A 17,038-nucleotide genomic window follows, 5' to 3' on the forward strand; every position below is an offset into this window, starting at 1 on the left:
AGAAAGCAAGGAAGGGGAAGGGCCGTTGGCAATGCAGCGCAGCTCCCCCCCCCCCCCATATGCAGCCAGGTATTTTTCTTTTTTTCTCCCCCCCCCCCCTCCAATTTTAAAGGTGCAGCTTATATTCGGGCCAATTATGGTACTTCCAGGCTTACAGCATTCGAAAACCGAAACATTTGTCAATGGAGATGTTCAAAAACTGAAGTAACACTCTACTGCCCCATTCACCCACCACAGCACCAGACATGTGGGAAATCTGGCAAGAGAGTCTCATATTACGTTTTTTCACAAAAGTTTCAAAATCATGACAGCAAAATGAACATTGGAAGTGTGTGGCCTGTGCCACCTGACTGTTCAGAACACACACAATGACGAAAGAAGCCTGCTTTGGCAAGGAGTCAGCGTGAACTGAAAGTGCTACCTATGGTTTGATGGGGGGAATTCACCTGACAATAAAGGCCCCCTCCCTCAACTTAATGTCATCCAATTTGTCTATTTGGTTTTACTAAATGATCCATCAGCTTTCTGCCTAAGTATATCATCTACCCAAACCATAACAACAAACCAACAGGTAGTACCTGGTGAAGCGGTAGCCCTGTTTTATTTGTATCATTAACATGTAGAGTTGGAATAGAGAATATACCTCAACCAGGGTGGTCACAACAATGTTATAAAATAAAAGTGCACTGTTAACTTGAGGAATGACATTTAAAAGGACCTGGCTTGCTCAGACATGCTTCATATTCTGAAGCTGTCATTAACAAATACCTTGTAAATTTTTTACATTATAGGAAGCTCACTCACTTAAATGTGCCAAATCTTTTTTTCAACCCTTCTGCAGACAGTTGCTCAAGCAGAAACAACTTTGAAGTCAAGGCATCAACATGACCTGAAGAAAAGAAAAAATACCAAATGGTTCCGCAATGAAAAATGAGGAACTGCACAAGAAAGATGAAGGAAATTCTCAAGTAATGGAGGAGAGACCAGCATTTAGATTAAAAGATCATGACACAATCACAACTTCAATAAAACAAAACTAAGAACTATAAAGAGAGACCAGGTAAAACAAACCCCAAAATCCTGATGGCTACCATCCTATTGTACTTACCCAGGAGTGAGTTCTACTGAACCCCCTAAAACAGCCATCTTTCTAGTCTCAGGCTACTCCAAACAGCAGCCTTAAATGCCATTGGTCACCACTGGGCCACACATAGGAGCTGGTGGCTGGTAATGTACTGGTTTCTTTTTTAAAAACTAACAAACAAAAACATCCACTGACCACCCTCTAAATTGTTCAGCTATCAATGTGTATTGCTTGCTCTAAACCTGTTTACATCTTTAACAAGGAAAAATGCATTGTTAGTAAAGAATCTGTGTAAAGAATCAAACATTTGCTTTTTGAAGTGAACAATTAATAAACTTGAACTGAAAGTTTCTTTCTGCAACTAATTTCTTTGATTCATCTCTGTACACGGAGATGGGGAGAGTATTTAAACACTTGTTTGAATGTTCTGTCACTTACTAACTAACGCAGTCTTGAATCTGTATTGTGCTTTGTTTGAATTTCAGTTCAGCCATTAAATGTGGAGCACCTTTCCAGCCACTGCATGTGCTTTGCCAAAAGCGCTCTGAAGTTAGGTAAACTTTACATAGACATTGTATTCGACATACTGCTATCAACTCCAAGCAAATGTCAATTTCCCGACAGCAAGATTATCAGTAATACTTCATGGCTGGTTACACAAGAAAGGAAGATTATTAAGAGGTGGGGGTTTGTTTGTTTTTTGGTTGGCTTGCTTTTAAACTTTATCCCTCTAACCAAGAAATCCTTATGAGCCAGAGGGAGAGAGAGGCTGGGCATCCTCAGTCTGCATATTTTATCAGTAACTCAACTACCTTCAAAGAAGCATTTATTTATTTATTATTTCCAGGTATGTGTGGTTTTTTTCTTGTCTTGCCCTACACTCAAAAAACCCACAAAGCGGTTTATAAAATGATGAAATGCAATATCTTTAAAAAGTAGAAAAAGCCATCTGTTCATACTTGTGAAACTGATTTAGTCTAGCTCTTAAAAATCACAAGGGTAGACAAATTAAAACCATGCTGTGCTGCTGGAATGGGGACCTGGGATAAGTTTCCATTTTGCTAATTTCCAGAGTTGGTAAACTTGCTAACTCAGGGTGCTCAGTTTTGAACAGATTTCTTTATTCCAAGGCAAATGATATCATAGTAGCAACTGCTCTGCACAACTAAAGGTAAGTCTTAGATGGCTAAATCCAGTCGAATTCAACTATGGGGTGCAGCGCTAATCTCCACTAGCCAGTAATGGAGTAACAAAAAGTCTCTCACCCAGCCCTGTGTTGTTGTTAGCAGTGCAATGAAGGGTCATGGACAGATAGCAGTGAATAAGTCTATTTAGGAAGGGCACTGACTATCAAGAATCTGCCTTCAACACTCCAAAGAATGTTGCTTATGGTCATAATGACCCTTTGGATATTTCCAAAGGGATATTTGGAATATTTTGGATATTTTGGATATTTCCAAAGGGATATAATGACCCTTTGGGTATTTCCAAAGGGATATTTCCAAAGGGTTACAATTCTTTGATTCTATGAAAGGACCAATAATCTAACACACTCAGATTCCTATTCTCTAGGCATACTTCTGCTAAGTACAGGCCTGATTTTATTCTTCTTCTTACAAGTTGTGCAATACTTTACTTGAGAATAGCCTTCTGGGATCAGTTGTTTCCAACAGCAAGCAGCCAGATATCTCTGCACATTCACAAGCAGCACATGAAGGCAATGACTCTGTTCTGTTTAGCTCCATCTTCAAGAGACAGGCTGCTTCTCAAAAGGGAGGCTCCTTTTAGCAATCATAGCTAATAGACTGATGTTCCCTGGGGTTTTTCTAATCCCTTTAAAAGGCCTTGTATGCATGGGGCTGCAGCGGATCCCACCGCTAACCACCAATTAATATGTAGCAGTTTCATCCTGCTCCCAATTAAATATAGCGGACCCACCTCACAGTATGCCAATTAAATGAATGTCTGCAATTTACCACAGGCTATCTTGTGTGAGAGAAACTGCAATTCAAGGAGTCTCAAACAGGAGTTAACCAAACAAGAGAACTTTTATTTACAAAGAAGAAGAAGAAGAAGAAGAAGAAGAAGAAGTTGGTGAAACAAAGTTGGGTCAGGAGATGCGTTCTTTCAGGTAGAAGTTAACTTATTACTTAAGCTAAATATGATTATGTTACAGCCTTAAACACAGTAGTACAGGCACATCTTCTCTTAAACTCCCTCTTCTCAAAATCAGATGTTACATTTCAGTTTCTGTTTCTCCTTTCTAAGTCCTTATGCTTAGGTCCAGCAGATGCTTCAGGTCAATGTTTTTAACACAGTTTATTAATTTGGTTCAAGAGCAAAGGGGTCCTTTTTGTCAGTTAACTAGTAATCCCACTCCTGAGGTATTCAGATTAGTATAGCAGACCCAGGGCATCACTTCACCCCTTGTTACTGGCTTGGGATTCTTCTTTTCCGAGAAGAACTCTCCCCTCCTGGCTGGAATGAGACCCAGGTAGTCTGTATTCCCACAGCTTCTCCCTCTCCCTGCTCAAACTCAGCCCTCCAGATAACTCCTGTCTGTATACCCTCCCAAGACACTCCACATGGTCTTCCTATCTTAAACTACGAGGCTCTTTCCTCTCGCTAGAGTTAGTCTCCTCAGTGTGGATGTTCAACTCAAATCAGAACCAGCTCTCCCTCAGTCAAATCCTATCCTAATCCCCATCTCCCAAACTACTCCCTGTCTCTGTCCCTCTCTCCAATCTCTTTCCCTATCCAACTCTATCCCTCAGAAACAGCTCCTTTTATTCTCCCTCCCAAAGTGCTGGCTCCACCCCCCACCAACTGGCTGTCTTGGTAGCCAATCAGAGAGGCTCCAGCGCCCTGGTGGAATTCTGAGGGACTGCATCTCCAAACTCTGGCCTGGCTCTGCTGTCCATCAAAAGTGCAATTGCCACATCTTTGTGGCCATGAATTCCATGTGCATGCCACAGGACTTAATTACACATTGGAACATTTTAGCATAGTTTTTCCATTGAGAAATTATTCCCAGTTGGCCATTTTTTAAAAAAAATGGTTATGTGAAGAATTTTGCAGAAAGAAAATGACAGGAAGTTACGATCCCCTTAGTGCAGGATCAGAAAATATTAACCCAGAACAAATCAACTTATGTTCAGAAGGACAGAACTTACCAACTGTAAATGAACTTCTTGAATGTAACAAACTCTCTGTCCACAGACGACATACTTCACCCTCAGTTAATGCTTCCACTCCATAGAAGGCTTGATATTCTAGCTTTGGCAATACGTAAACTGGAAAGAACTGCAAAACCAGAAGGGAGGGGGTGTTTTCACTTGGTTAACACATTTTTTAGTCTATATACTTCATAAATAACCAGAATCTGATTCACTGCCACTGCCAGACTGGACTTATCTGGGACCAGGCCTGGGGTTCATGAAGTCTTCCCTTAAGCTGAAAACTATTTTGAGATGCAAAGTAGCAAAGGAAGTAACTTCTGGGTGATTATCTTTTTTGTGAAGGTTCTACAATATGCACACCAGCGTAGCAACTCCCACTGGCACAAGGGGGTATGCGCGCACCCCCCCCCCACCACACACACACCATGGAGGCGGGGCATCCAAGTGCATTGCCTGAGCGAACGCATCCCTCCTGGGAGGGAAGCAGCTGGAGTGCGCCCAGGACTTGGGAGCAACACCTGCAGGCCGGCACTTACACGCCTCTCCTGGGTGTCCATTCCAGGTGCCCTTCCAGCAGTGCGCCCCATGCTGCTTTTTCCGGCAGCACTGCGCCTGCTTGTGACCAGGAGGGATGCAGCAGCTGGGGCGCCCTGCAGGATGTGCACCACCCATGTCCCACCCCGCACTGAGTTTTCAGGCAGCGCTGGGCCCACCCGCTGGAGGGTACCCTGCAGCCCATGACACCCTGCCCCACTTCCTCTGCTATGCAACTTTTCGATACATGTAAGGATATAAATGTGGAAGAGAGTCTGCCTCCCTTCAGCTCTGTAGCATCAGGGTAAATAAAAAAATTACACAGTGGTTCTCACCCTTTTGTATTCTCTTAAGAGCACCACAGCAGTAATTGCCACTGCTGGAATAAACAGTCTTGAGGTCACAACCACACCGTGGTTTCAATTTTGCATAGATGCATATTTGTAATGGCTCTATATGTCATCATCAATACAGTGCATTCTACTCACATTGGGAAAGTTTGTTATGGATAGCCACAATCTAAAGATACTGATTATATGACCTGACTTCATTGTACTTAACAACATTTGCACCTATGTGAATGGAATGCGCGGGGTATTCTGAAAATCCAGAAGTGCAATGCTGCCACCTTTAGGAAGTTCAAGGACAAAAAGAGGACTAAGATATTCTGAGGCAACTCCCCACAAACTAATTTTATAAGCATTTGTGTTACTTATCTTCTGCAGAGTAGCAATAACATTTCCCCAAATGTATGCCTCTCCAATTCCTAAGAGGATAATCCCTGCTCCTTACATTTCACTGTATGGCACTGGCAGTAGAATGGTTCATATGCTATGACTGCATAGCAGAAAGGAACAAAACAGTAGGGACTTTTGAAATGGAGAACTTTTATTTCTCTTTGCAGTACATAAATTCTGTCAGTGCAAGTTCTTTGTATGGATATAGTATTATAACCATAATACTAGCTTGAGCCATCAATCCTAGATTGGATTCTGGTTTGTACTGTGGAGGCAACAGGTCCATAGATCAGAAGCAAAGCACAGTGTTCCTGGTTCAATCCTTGGCAACTTGTTAAAAGGAACTCAGGAAGCAGGGCTGGAAAATTCCTATTCTGGCTGGTAGTCTAGCACCTGTACTTTGAATGAACTGGTGTGAGGAAACTTCAAAGGTGGCCTCACCTATACTGGGTTGCAATCATCCAAACAACAAACAACTTTCCAAGATGTGGATAACAGTGGCCAAGCCCTTTCTGTCGAGGAGCAGCCTTAGCTGGTGAATGGTGCTTCGTACTACAGATGCCACTGAGGCATCTGCAGCAAGGCATGGATCTAACACAGTGCTTCTCAAGCTTGGGTCTCCAGCTGTTGTTGGACTACAACTCCCATCATCCCTAGCTGGCAGGACCAGTGGTCAGGGATGATGGGAGCTGTAGTCCAACAATAGCTGGAGACCCAAGCTTGAGAAACACTTATCTAACAGCACCCTCAAGCAACAAAGCTGATTGTTTATGGAGAAATGGAGCCCCAACCATGTTGTTCACACATCCCAAGCTGCAATGGAGGGGCCTCCAATCATCCTGGGAGGCTCCTCATCTTTCTGCATAGCTGGCACAGCAACAGAAGCAGCAACAAATTTGTGTGCTTAGCTTACATGATCAAACAAAGTGTCAGGAAAAGCATCATAAGTAGTTTTTCCCCTAGCTTCCTTCCGTCATAGAACTATAGGACTCTTTTAATGAAAGGAGTCTTGGAAGACAATGAACTACACAGATGCCGCACACAAGGAGCTGGTGGAAAGGGGTGGTGGGGAAAGCAGCAGCACAGGGAGTCCTCATTTCCCCATTCTCTGCTTTGGTGAAGAAAGTGGGACTTGCAGCTGCTGCCAGCACTCCAGCACAGCATGCAGGTCAGCCACCCAGAGTGTGGAGAGGCTCAGAGGGAGCTGCAGCTAAAGCAAGAGGATGCTGTTGGGTGGGAGCTGGAGCTAAGCCACTAACTCAGTTGATTAAGGAGAAGACTCGTAATCTCAGGGTTGTGGGTTCAAGCCCCAAGTTGGGCAAAAGAGTCCTGCATTTCAGGGGGCTGGACTGGATGACCCTCATGGTCTCTTCAAACTCAATTCTATGATTCCACCTTCTCAAAGTGGACCAAGCTCTGGCTGCTGACCAAGGAGGTGGCAAGCGAATTGGCTCAAAGAGAAAACTGCATTCTTTTACATATCTGGAAAAACACGAGCCCCACTTAACACAAAAGCTTACCCTTTTGACTTTTGCTTTCTTGTTGGATGGCCTCTGTTCTACTTTCTGCACAGGGCAGCGCACCAGTAGCTGCAGGTCGCCAAGGCTGAACAGCTTGTAGATAAGATTGCCCTGTTGAGGAGGTTCATATTCCAAACAATCTTCAGCTGCACCCCAAACCACCTCTTCCCAAAAGAGAGTAAAAAGGCAGTTGGTCAATATCTCATCACATTCACCAGGCTGCGCCCATTTAAAAGGTGTATTTTCTGCCCTGTAACATGTAAGGATGCTGTCTGACTAATGGGTACTTTGGATTCAACCTCAAAGAGGAAAGTGCTGACGGTTGGCCAGGATGTCCCAGAAGTTCTTGCCCACCACCTGGATTCTGGTAGTGCTTTGCCCAATCAGGGATCACATTCTTAGCACAGCCACCAAAAAAACTCACCTTTTTGAGATCCCTGAAAATATGATGTCCAGGTAACCTTGGGTAAGTTACTGGTATCCACAGTGGTACTTTGCTTGGGCTCCATAGCAGAAGGTACTTTTGATGGTGGATACCCCTGGTTTGGTGCAGGACTTCTTTCAGAATTCATCTGTGGCTGCTCTTGTCGGTGTGGTGAAGGTGGCTTGAGAAGTTCAGCTTGCATTTTCAAAATCTGCCCAACAGGATCAAATTCTTTAGACATCTGTTCACAGTCTTTTTTGGACACAGCCATTTCTTGAACTGGAATCCTTGAAGGATCTGCCATTTTTCCTAACAGGGCTTGTTTCGAGCAAGGAGACTCAGGAGTAACTGCTTCAGGGCCTCGGTCAGAAGCAACCACACTCGATTCACAGTCAGTGCCATTTTTATGTCCTGTGTCAATTATCAAAGATTCCTCATCTGTGTCACTGCAGCAGGAGAGAATGGATGAGTTATCATCTTTGGCTGCATAAGCCAAACCTCCTTCCTTGAAGTTATCTTTTTTATCTGAAGTTAATAAGGTATTCTTGTCCAGAGTTTCATCTTTGACGTAAACAACTCTTTTGCCATCCAGTTCACTTTCCATCAAATTGAACCCTTTAACTGATGAAATTGCTTCACAGTCCAAACCCAAGACACCACCACTTGATGCTGGAGTCCTATTAAAATCCTGTTCTGTGCTTAATTCTAGCCTCCGTTCAGGGCCTTTGCTCCTTCCTTCTCCAACATCACTGTTTACCTCCCACACTGACTCTTTCTCCATTTTCAGGTGCTTTGATAAGATTTTTGACATATGTTCATGTTTCACAGGACTGCTCTCTGGTGTAGAAGGCTTTGTTGTCAATGTGACATTGGTATGAATGTCTAGGCTGATGGAGTCGGATGTCTGTGAGCTTGTGCCACTGTTCATGTTCAACACTGGTGCTTTCTCCATTTTCGCATGCTCTGATGATATACTGGCAGGTTTTGCAGGAATGTTATCCAGTTTAGAAGCATTTGAATGCTTAGATACAGAACCAAACGTCTCTAGTTCTGTCACATCAGTGCCAAAGTCTAGATCCACAGAGTCAGGTACTTGAAGCCGTCTACCTTGGCATGCTTCAAGTGGTGCTCCTAGCTAAAGAAGGAAAACAAAAAAAATATACATAGAGAGCCACTCTTAACAGTGAACAAAATGATCTTCTTAACAGTTAATATATAAAGCCTATTCAGTATTTCTGCATCAAAATGTTTCAGGGGTCAGGCTCAGACACAACAATTTCAATCTAACAAACCATGGTTTATCAGACCAATTATTTTTTATTGTGCTCATCTTTTTCCTCCTATTACTCTCTCTTGTCATAATGGAAAACATTCAGAAATTGTTAACAACAGGTCCGAACTGGGAAACTGTGGCTTAATCTCAGACGACAAACCAGGATTGGATCCGGGCTTGCACTCAATATAATAAATCACAATTTCCTTGTTTGGACATAATGGAAACTGTAGTTGAATTAAAGCACAGTAAGAGAAGGAAGTGAGCACATGTTCTGACAAATTGTGGTTTATTAGATTGTGATTGTTACATCTGATACAAGCAAAACAAGCGAAATGGAAGTGTTTAGAAGGCATACACTGGAAAGGGGAAAACATTTCAAAGATTTTCAAACCCAGTTCATCAGTGATGAAAACATGTTCTTGTAGAAGGATTTGCAAATTAGCTACCTGTTCGAATTTTGCCTCATTTTCTGTTATTAAGGCACATTAATGGAAATAGTGACATTTAAGAGCCAGTGCTGTACTCAACACTGTGGTGTACTTGGATTGGGAAGAGCTGTGCTCACAAAGTCATGAAGCCCACTGGGTAACCCACACTCAGCCTAATCTACCTCACAGGCTTGTTGTGCAGATAAAACTGGATAAATAGTACATTGCCCTGTGCTCCCTGGAGAGAAGGGGGCACTAACGTCACAAGTACATACACGCCCACCCTAAATGCCAACATTTGTCATCAAGAAAAGCCACATTTTATTGTCAGAATACAGGTTTAGGGAAACCTGTATCCACTGCATAGTACAGAGTGTGATGTAATGGCTGAGAATGTTGGGCTGGGAACAAGGAGACGCTGGGTGGAGCTCACTAGTTGACCATGGACCAGTTACTATCGCTCAGCCTAAACTACCTCACAGGGTAGCCTCCAGAAGATCAAAAGAGACTACGAGGCTCTGGGCAGGAAATTGAAGCAATTAAATGCACAAATCGTCATCTCATCTGTCCTCCCAGTTGAACGACGTGGCCCAGGGAGAGAGAGGAAAATAGTGGAAGTAAACAGCTGGCTTCGCAAATGGTGTAAACAGGAACGGTTTGGATTCTTAGATCACGGACTGCAGTTTCTTGAGGATGGACTTCTGGCAAGCGATGGGCTGCACCTCACAACGGTTGGGAGGAATGTTTTTGCCAAAAAACTAAGAAACCTCATCAGGAGGGCTTTAAACTGACTAATGTGGGGGAGGGAGACAGTGCTCCTGAAGGTAGGAGTCTATTAATTGATGAAGATGATCATCCAAATGTCATAGACCAAATGGAGCAAACAGCAAGCAGACCTAGTGGTGGGAGGAAAAAATCCTTAAATAAGAGACATGGGGGAATGACTAATGGACTTCAATGTCTGTACACTAATGCACAAAGCATGGGAAATAAACAAGATGAGCTTGAGCTCTTGGTACAGCAAACTAAATATGACATAATAGGCATCACTGAAACCTGGTGGGATAAGTCCCACGATTGGAATGTAAAAATGGAGGGATACAATCTATTTCAGAGAAACAGACCAGACAAAAAAGGAGGAGGAGTGGCGTTATATGTCAGGGATGTGTATACCTGTGAAGAGATCCAAGATTTAGAACCTCAAAGCCAAAGTGAGAGCATTTGGGTCAAAATTAAGGGAGAGAAGAATAATAGTGACCTCATTGTGGGAGTTTACTATAGATCCCCAAGCCAAACGGAGGACATAGATGATGCCTTCCTGGAACAGATGGCCAAGCATGCAAAAGGAAGGGAGATAGTAGTAATGGGGGACTTCAATTACCCAGATATTTGTTGGATGTCAAACTCAGCCAAGAGCATAAGGTCAAACAGATTCCTCACTGGCCTTGCAGACAACTTCATTGTCCAGAAAGTGGGAGAAGCAACAAGAGGAACAGCCATTTTAGATCTGGTCCTAACCAATGTCGATGACCTGGTTAATGGGGTAGAAGTGGAAGGATCATTAGGCGCAAGTGATCATGCTCTTCTGAAGTTTACTATACAACGGAAAGGAGCAGCCAAGCATACTAGGACTCAATTTCTTGACTTTAAGAAAGCCGACTTCATAAAACTTAGGGAAGTGCTGGGTGAGATCCCATGGACAGTAATACTAAAAGGAAAGGGAGTTCATGATGGCTGGGAGTTTGTTAAGAGGGAGATAGTAAAAGCACAACTTCAGGCAATACCAATGAGACGGAAACATGGAAGGTGCCTAAAGAAGCCAGGGTGGCTATCTAAAGAACTTTTAACTGAGTTAAGATTAAAAAAGGATGTGTACAAAAAATGGAAAAGGGGGGAAACCACCAAAGAGGAATTCAAACAAATAGCCAGCACGTGTAGACACAAAGTCAGAAAAGCTAAAGCACAGAATGAACTCAGGCTTGCTAGAGAGGTTAAAAGCAACAAAAAAGGCTTCTATGGGTATGTTAGTAGCAAAAGGAAGAACAAAGAAACAGTGGGGTCACTCAGAGGAGAAGATGGTGAAATGCAAACAGGGGACACAGAAAGGGCTGAACTCCTCAATGCCTTCTTTGCCTCAGTCTTCTCCGATAAAGAAAACAATGCCCGACCTGAAGAATTTGGAGGAAATGATTCAGCAGAGGAAACACAGCCCAGAATAACTAAGGAGATAGTACAAGAATACTTGGCTAGCTTAGATGTATTCAAGTCTCCAGGGCCAGATGAACTGCATCCAAGAGTATTAAAAGAACTGGCAGATGTGATCTCAGAACCACTGGCAGTCATCTTTGAGAATTCCTGGAGAACAGGCGAAGTCCCGGCAGACTGGAGGAGGGCAAATGTTGTCCCTATTTTCAAAAAGGGGAAAAGAGAGGACCCAAATAATTACCGCCCAGTCAGTCTAACATCAATACCAGGGAAGATTCTGGAGCAGATCATTAAGCAAACAATCTGTGAGCACCTAGAAAGGAATGCTGTGATCACCAATAGTCAGCATGGATTTCTGAAAAATAAGTCATGTCAGACTAACCTGATCTCATTTTTTGACAGAATTACAAGCCTGGTAGATGAAGGGAACGCAGTGGATGTAGTCTACCTTGACTTCAGCAAGGCATTTGACAAGGTGCCCCATGATATTCTTGTAAAGAAGCTGGTAAAATGCGGTCTTGACTATGCTACCACTCAGTGGATTTGTAACTGGCTGACTGACCGGACCCAAAGGGTGCTCATCAATGGTTCCTCTTCATCCTGGAGAAGAGTGACTAGTGGGGTGCCACAGGGTTCTGTTTTGGGCCCGGTCTTATTCAACATCTTTATCAACGACTTGGATGATGGACTCAAGGGCATCCTGATCAAATTTGCAGATGACACCAAACTGGGAGGGGTGGCTAACACCCCAGAAGACAGGATCACACTTCAAAACGACCTTGACAGATTAGAGAACTGGGCCAAAACAAACAAGATGAATTTTAACAGGGAGAAATGTAAAGTATTGCACTTGGGCAAAAAAAATGAGAGGCACAAATACAAGATGGGTGACACCTGGCTTGAGAGCAGTACATGTGAAAAGGATCTAGGAGTCTTGGTTGACCACAAACTTAACATGAGCCAACAGTGTGACGCGGCAGCTAAAAAAGCCAATGCAATTCTGGGCTGCATCAATAGGAGTATAGCATCTAGATCAAGGGAAGTTATAGTGCCACTGTATTCTGCTCTGGTCAGACCTCACCTGGAGTACTGTGTCCAGTTCTGGGCACCACAGTTCAAGAAGGACACTGACAAACTAGAACGTGTACAGAGGAGGGCAACCAAAATGGTCAAAGGCCTGGAAACAATGCCTTATGAGGATCGGCTAAGGGAGCTGGGCATGTTTAGCCTGGAGAAGAGGAGGTTAAGGGGTGATATGATAGCCATGTTCAAATATATAAAAGGATGTCACATAGAGGAGGGAGAAAGGTTGTTTTCTGCTGCTCCAGAGAAGCGGACACGGAGCAATGGATACAAACTACAAGAAAGAAGATTCCACCTAAACATTAGGAAGAACTTCCTGACAGTAAGAGCTGTTCGACAGTGGAATTTGCTGCCAAGGAGTGTGGTGGAGTCTCCTTCTTTGGAGGTCTTTAAGCAGAGGCTTGACAACCATATGTCAGGAGTGCTCTGATGGTGTTTCCTGCTTGGCAGGGGGTTGGACTCGATGACCCTTGTGGTCTCTTCCAACTCTATGATTCTATGATTCTATGATTCTATGAGGGGGTAGTTGTAAAAATAAAATGGGAAAGTTTCATTTATTTATTTTTACCAAGAAGGGAATTTCTCCAGGTAAATCTTGGAAAGATTCCTGTCTAAAACCCTGGAGTGCATCTGCCAGTCTCTGCTGGCTTAGATGGAATAACGGTCTGACTCAGAATAAGTCAGCTTCCTGTGTGTTTATCTGGCAGCCATGCAGAACAAAGATAGAGAATCCTTGTATACAGGGGGGCAAACTGAGGCAGGTTGAAAGTTAAAGATCTGCAGAGACCCAGCCCACTCAGGTACTCAGCATGACAAGTGGCACCTTCATTCTGCATGGTGAAATGCTCTGTACCGATGGAAACCAAAGGTAAAGCACTCTGGAAAAGACTCTGGTAAAGCTGGATCAAGAAGAGCTGGATGAAGATCAACGCTTGCACTTTTAAGAAATGTATCCATGCAACCCTTGATGACTTAAAACTTCCCCCACCCCAAAATATAAAGGGAGGTTAGCAAGGACAGATATTCTGTAGCAGATTTCTATGCAGGATCAGGGAACACAAGATATCCAGTACCATTTCATAAGTTGCAGGAAAGTTAAATTCTCCCTCGTGCTCAATAAAACTAAATAAGCTTAAAAATGGAACTCACAAGTCCTTCAGGTGGGTTGTCTAGTATCGCAGCATGAGCCAAAATGCTTGATTTTTTAGTCATGTGGAAATCTGCCAGAAATTCATGATACAAATGGTTCTTTTCTCTCATGGCCATCTCTTTCTTTGGGAGAGGGGGATCAATAAAGGCAACTTTGACTGGTCTGAAACCTTTAAAGAAAAAAAAAGTGTATGTTCACTTTCCAGTAGCACAATCGTTATTTTCTGGACACTTACCTACAAATTAACTTCCTGTTTTTCTTTTAATTAAAGGCAGATGTGAGAAGATGCATTAACCAGCAGAGAAATAAAAGTGACTTCCTCCCAGTAACTTTAATGGGGCAACCCAGCAAGATGGACAGGGAATGATGATGATGATGATGATAATTATTACTATAATTCCGGGTTTCTTATTCTGCTTTTCACAAGCCTTTTCCTTTCACAAACCACTGAATTTCAACTGTCCTTACAGTAAAAAACCACAAAAACTAGCTGAGTGGTTGGAGGAGAACCAGTATGCCAAATCAGTTCCTTGACTCCTCTCCTGCATAACTGCAAATAATTATGTAGCAATAGAATCAATGGTCATAATCAACTTGGGAGAACAATTTAGTGGGAGTGGGAAAAAGCAGCAGGAAAATATCACCAGAAATCATTATTAGTTGTGCTCCGTGTCTCTGGACACTGTTACTGTTCTAAGTAGTAAGAAGGATGCAATATATCTGTGGTTTGCAATTTTGCTTTACCTATTTTTCCTATTCTTCGTTATTTCCTGATGTTTGTTAACAAATTTGCTAAGTCTTGTTTTTGCTGCAACATAGTAAAACACCTCTGGATATTACTGACCTTTCCCCCACTACAAAGAAATCTCTCCCTCCCCCTTCATTTCCAGAATAATTCCAAGAGATTAATAGCAAAACCCTTAAGCATGTCCAATGCAATCCTACACATGTCTACTTAGAAGGAAGTCTCAATTAGTTCAACTAGGCACCCCCCTCGGTATGTGGGTACAGTTCAAAATTCACCAGCATCTTCAAAGGGCTAGCAGGAAATGTTGTCAGGGCAATAATATTCTAATTTTATATCTGCTATATGTATGAAAACACACAATTTATATTATATGCACCAGAAAATAAGCACCAGCCCTTTGGCTCAAAATATATTTCTGTGTGTGTGTGTGTGTGTGTGTGTGTGTGTGTATATAAATAAATAAATAAATAAATAAATAAATAACATGCATATACCTTCATTAGAGATGATTTTCACAGAAACCGGAAGTTCCCACTGTTCACTGTAACTCATACCATTATTGTTCAACAATGTAAATAATGACTCACTCGTCAGCACTACCTGAGGGCCATATTTCAATGCAAGTTTTTCAGCATTTGGATCTGTACTAACATCCTTTTTGAAAACAAAATGAGGAAACAAAGTGTAAATCAGAGTGAGAGCAATATGACATTCCACTATTAGACATGAAAGTACTTGATCCAGCAGGGGAAAATATTATGGGGAAAAATCATTTGATTTGGGGACAGGGGAGAAAGGGGAGCCAAATTTCTAAAGCAAGGATCAATATATTTATTAACACTGCAGATATATTTTCATGGATTCAAACACTAATGATTTTAAAGATGGAAGCAACTTCCTTGCACGCATGATTAGATGCCCTAATAACTCCTGGAAGAATTCCTCAGCTATAGTGCACTTTTAGGTGGTGCATAAAACCACAATGAAAATAGAGCAAAATGCCGAAGGCTTTTTCAGAACAAAAGCTCACTCACTCAGTGTTCAACTTCAGGTCCCCATATGTTGCTGGACTATTGGATAAGGTGGCTAGGGATGCTGACAGTTGTAGTCCAACATCTGGGGAACCAAGGTTGAAGAACACTGATTAATGTGGACATCTGGTTCTGAATGTACTGTTCCTCTAGCAAAAAGCCTTGCGTGCCCACCAAAGGATCACTTCCAGCTTAGTGGAAGATCACTACACAAGGAAATTGATTCTCAAACCCAAGAGTGTAAGCACTTAGGTAAGCCTCTGCAGAGGTTCTTGTAAAAAAAAACCTGCTTGCAGTGCACTGGATTTTACATGTTACACACCACATCTTATTAACTGAGTTTCTCATAGTGTCATGCGACCCCCAACATGTTGTGGTTGCTCCACTGCAAGAAGCCTTCAACTAGCACTTGTACAACCATTCACACAACTGCACAAACACATTTTTTTCTCTGCTCCTTCAGTTCTTTGGATCCAAGACCAAATTAAAACTTGTATCTGTCTCCATTCACCTTCTATTAAACTGTATCAGCCACTACAAAAGTCATTTCTGGTTAGGTGATGTGATGTACATTTTGACAGAAAATAATCACTAGGAATAGTTTGTTAAGAACAGCTGGTTCACAACTGAGGGGTTTGTGTGGTCATAGTTCTTGCTGACAGCATACCATTTACTTACATTGTGAAGCGCTGAAGCTCTCTGCTCTGGAGTTGCAATGTCCACCTTATTTTTATGGTTATCAGGTAACTGTATTGGTGCAGGCAGTTTTGGAAAGTATCGCTTAACAAGGCTCACCTTTCCCTAGAATGAAAAAAGAGAACCAACACTTTTGGCTCAGCTTCCAAATGAACAGAAAACTTCAGTACAGTCGTACCCTTGGTGTCAGGGACCTGCCATCAGCTCAGAGGTGAAAGGCTGGAAAAGACAGGTTTGCCTGTTTGCTCTCAAGCAACCACACCACTACCTGACACTTGGTTTTTGAAAGAGCTTAGTTCTCAAACGTTTTCGCTCCTGAATGCCGCAAACCCGGAAGTGACTGTTCTGGTTTGCAAACCATTTTTGAAAGCTGAACATCCTACGGGGCTTCCAGTTGGCTGCAGTAACTTCATGCAGCCAATGAAAAGCTGCACTTTGGTTTCCGAATGTTTTGGAAGTCAAACGGACATCCGGAATGGATTTCATTTGACTTCCAAGGTATGACTGTATGTGTTTCTTTCAAGATCACACTCTTAGTCAAATGACTAATGTTACACTCAGACTGCTCAGTGGTCAGAAGACTTATTTACTCCTGTGAAGTATGAAAAGCTACCTTCAACAAATGGCATAAGAGAATTAAGTTCTCAGACATTTGAGATCCATACTTGGAACAATTTGCATGAAGTACATGTCCAGAGGGCTCTCCTGGAATCTATTCCTCCCCCCATCTCTTTTCCCTTCCCTAACAAACTCCCTTCCCGCTTTTAGTTTGTTCTGGCTGTATTCACTTTAACTGTAAATAATAACACTCAAACTGTCCAATGATGAAAAATGGTGCCCGAGTGACAGCAGCAAGCCATCACTAAATCACACTGAGCAAGCTGGAGTTAACTCTTTATTATATATATATATAAAACCCAATCAGAGACTGTGCCTGCATGCC

At 42.6% G+C, this 17,038-nt stretch overlaps 1 protein-coding gene across 4 annotated transcripts in view; it reads right to left on the reverse strand.

Moving 5' to 3' along the window:
* The window catches only part of ICE2 (interactor of little elongation complex ELL subunit 2), a 34,054-nt gene that overhangs the window by 7,282 nt on the left and 9,734 nt on the right, over positions 1 to 17,038 (reverse strand). For 3 of the 4 annotated variants that reach the window (XR_014504790.1, XM_083412738.1, XM_083412740.1), the window contains exons 6-12: positions 16,078 to 16,200; positions 14,863 to 15,022; positions 13,620 to 13,789; positions 7,479 to 8,613; positions 7,055 to 7,218; positions 4,258 to 4,387; positions 805 to 889 (exon numbers count right to left, since the gene is read on the reverse strand). Coding sequence is in view for 3 of the 4 variants with exons in the window: in XM_083412738.1 (XP_083268864.1) it covers positions 805 to 889; positions 4,258 to 4,387; positions 7,055 to 7,218; positions 7,479 to 8,613; positions 13,620 to 13,789; positions 14,863 to 15,022; positions 16,078 to 16,200 (1,967 nt within the window). In the remaining variant the exon portion in view is untranslated. The remainder of the gene's footprint in view (positions 1 to 804; positions 890 to 4,257; positions 4,388 to 7,054; positions 7,219 to 7,478; positions 8,614 to 13,619; positions 13,790 to 14,862; positions 15,023 to 16,077; positions 16,201 to 17,038) is intronic. The other variant, XM_083412739.1, reaches the window with a different exon arrangement.

Source organism: Podarcis tiliguerta (assembly GCF_965153285.1).
Source record: "Podarcis tiliguerta genome assembly, chromosome: 14".
NCBI classification, from domain to species: Eukaryota; Metazoa; Chordata; class Lepidosauria; order Squamata; family Lacertidae; genus Podarcis; species Podarcis tiliguerta.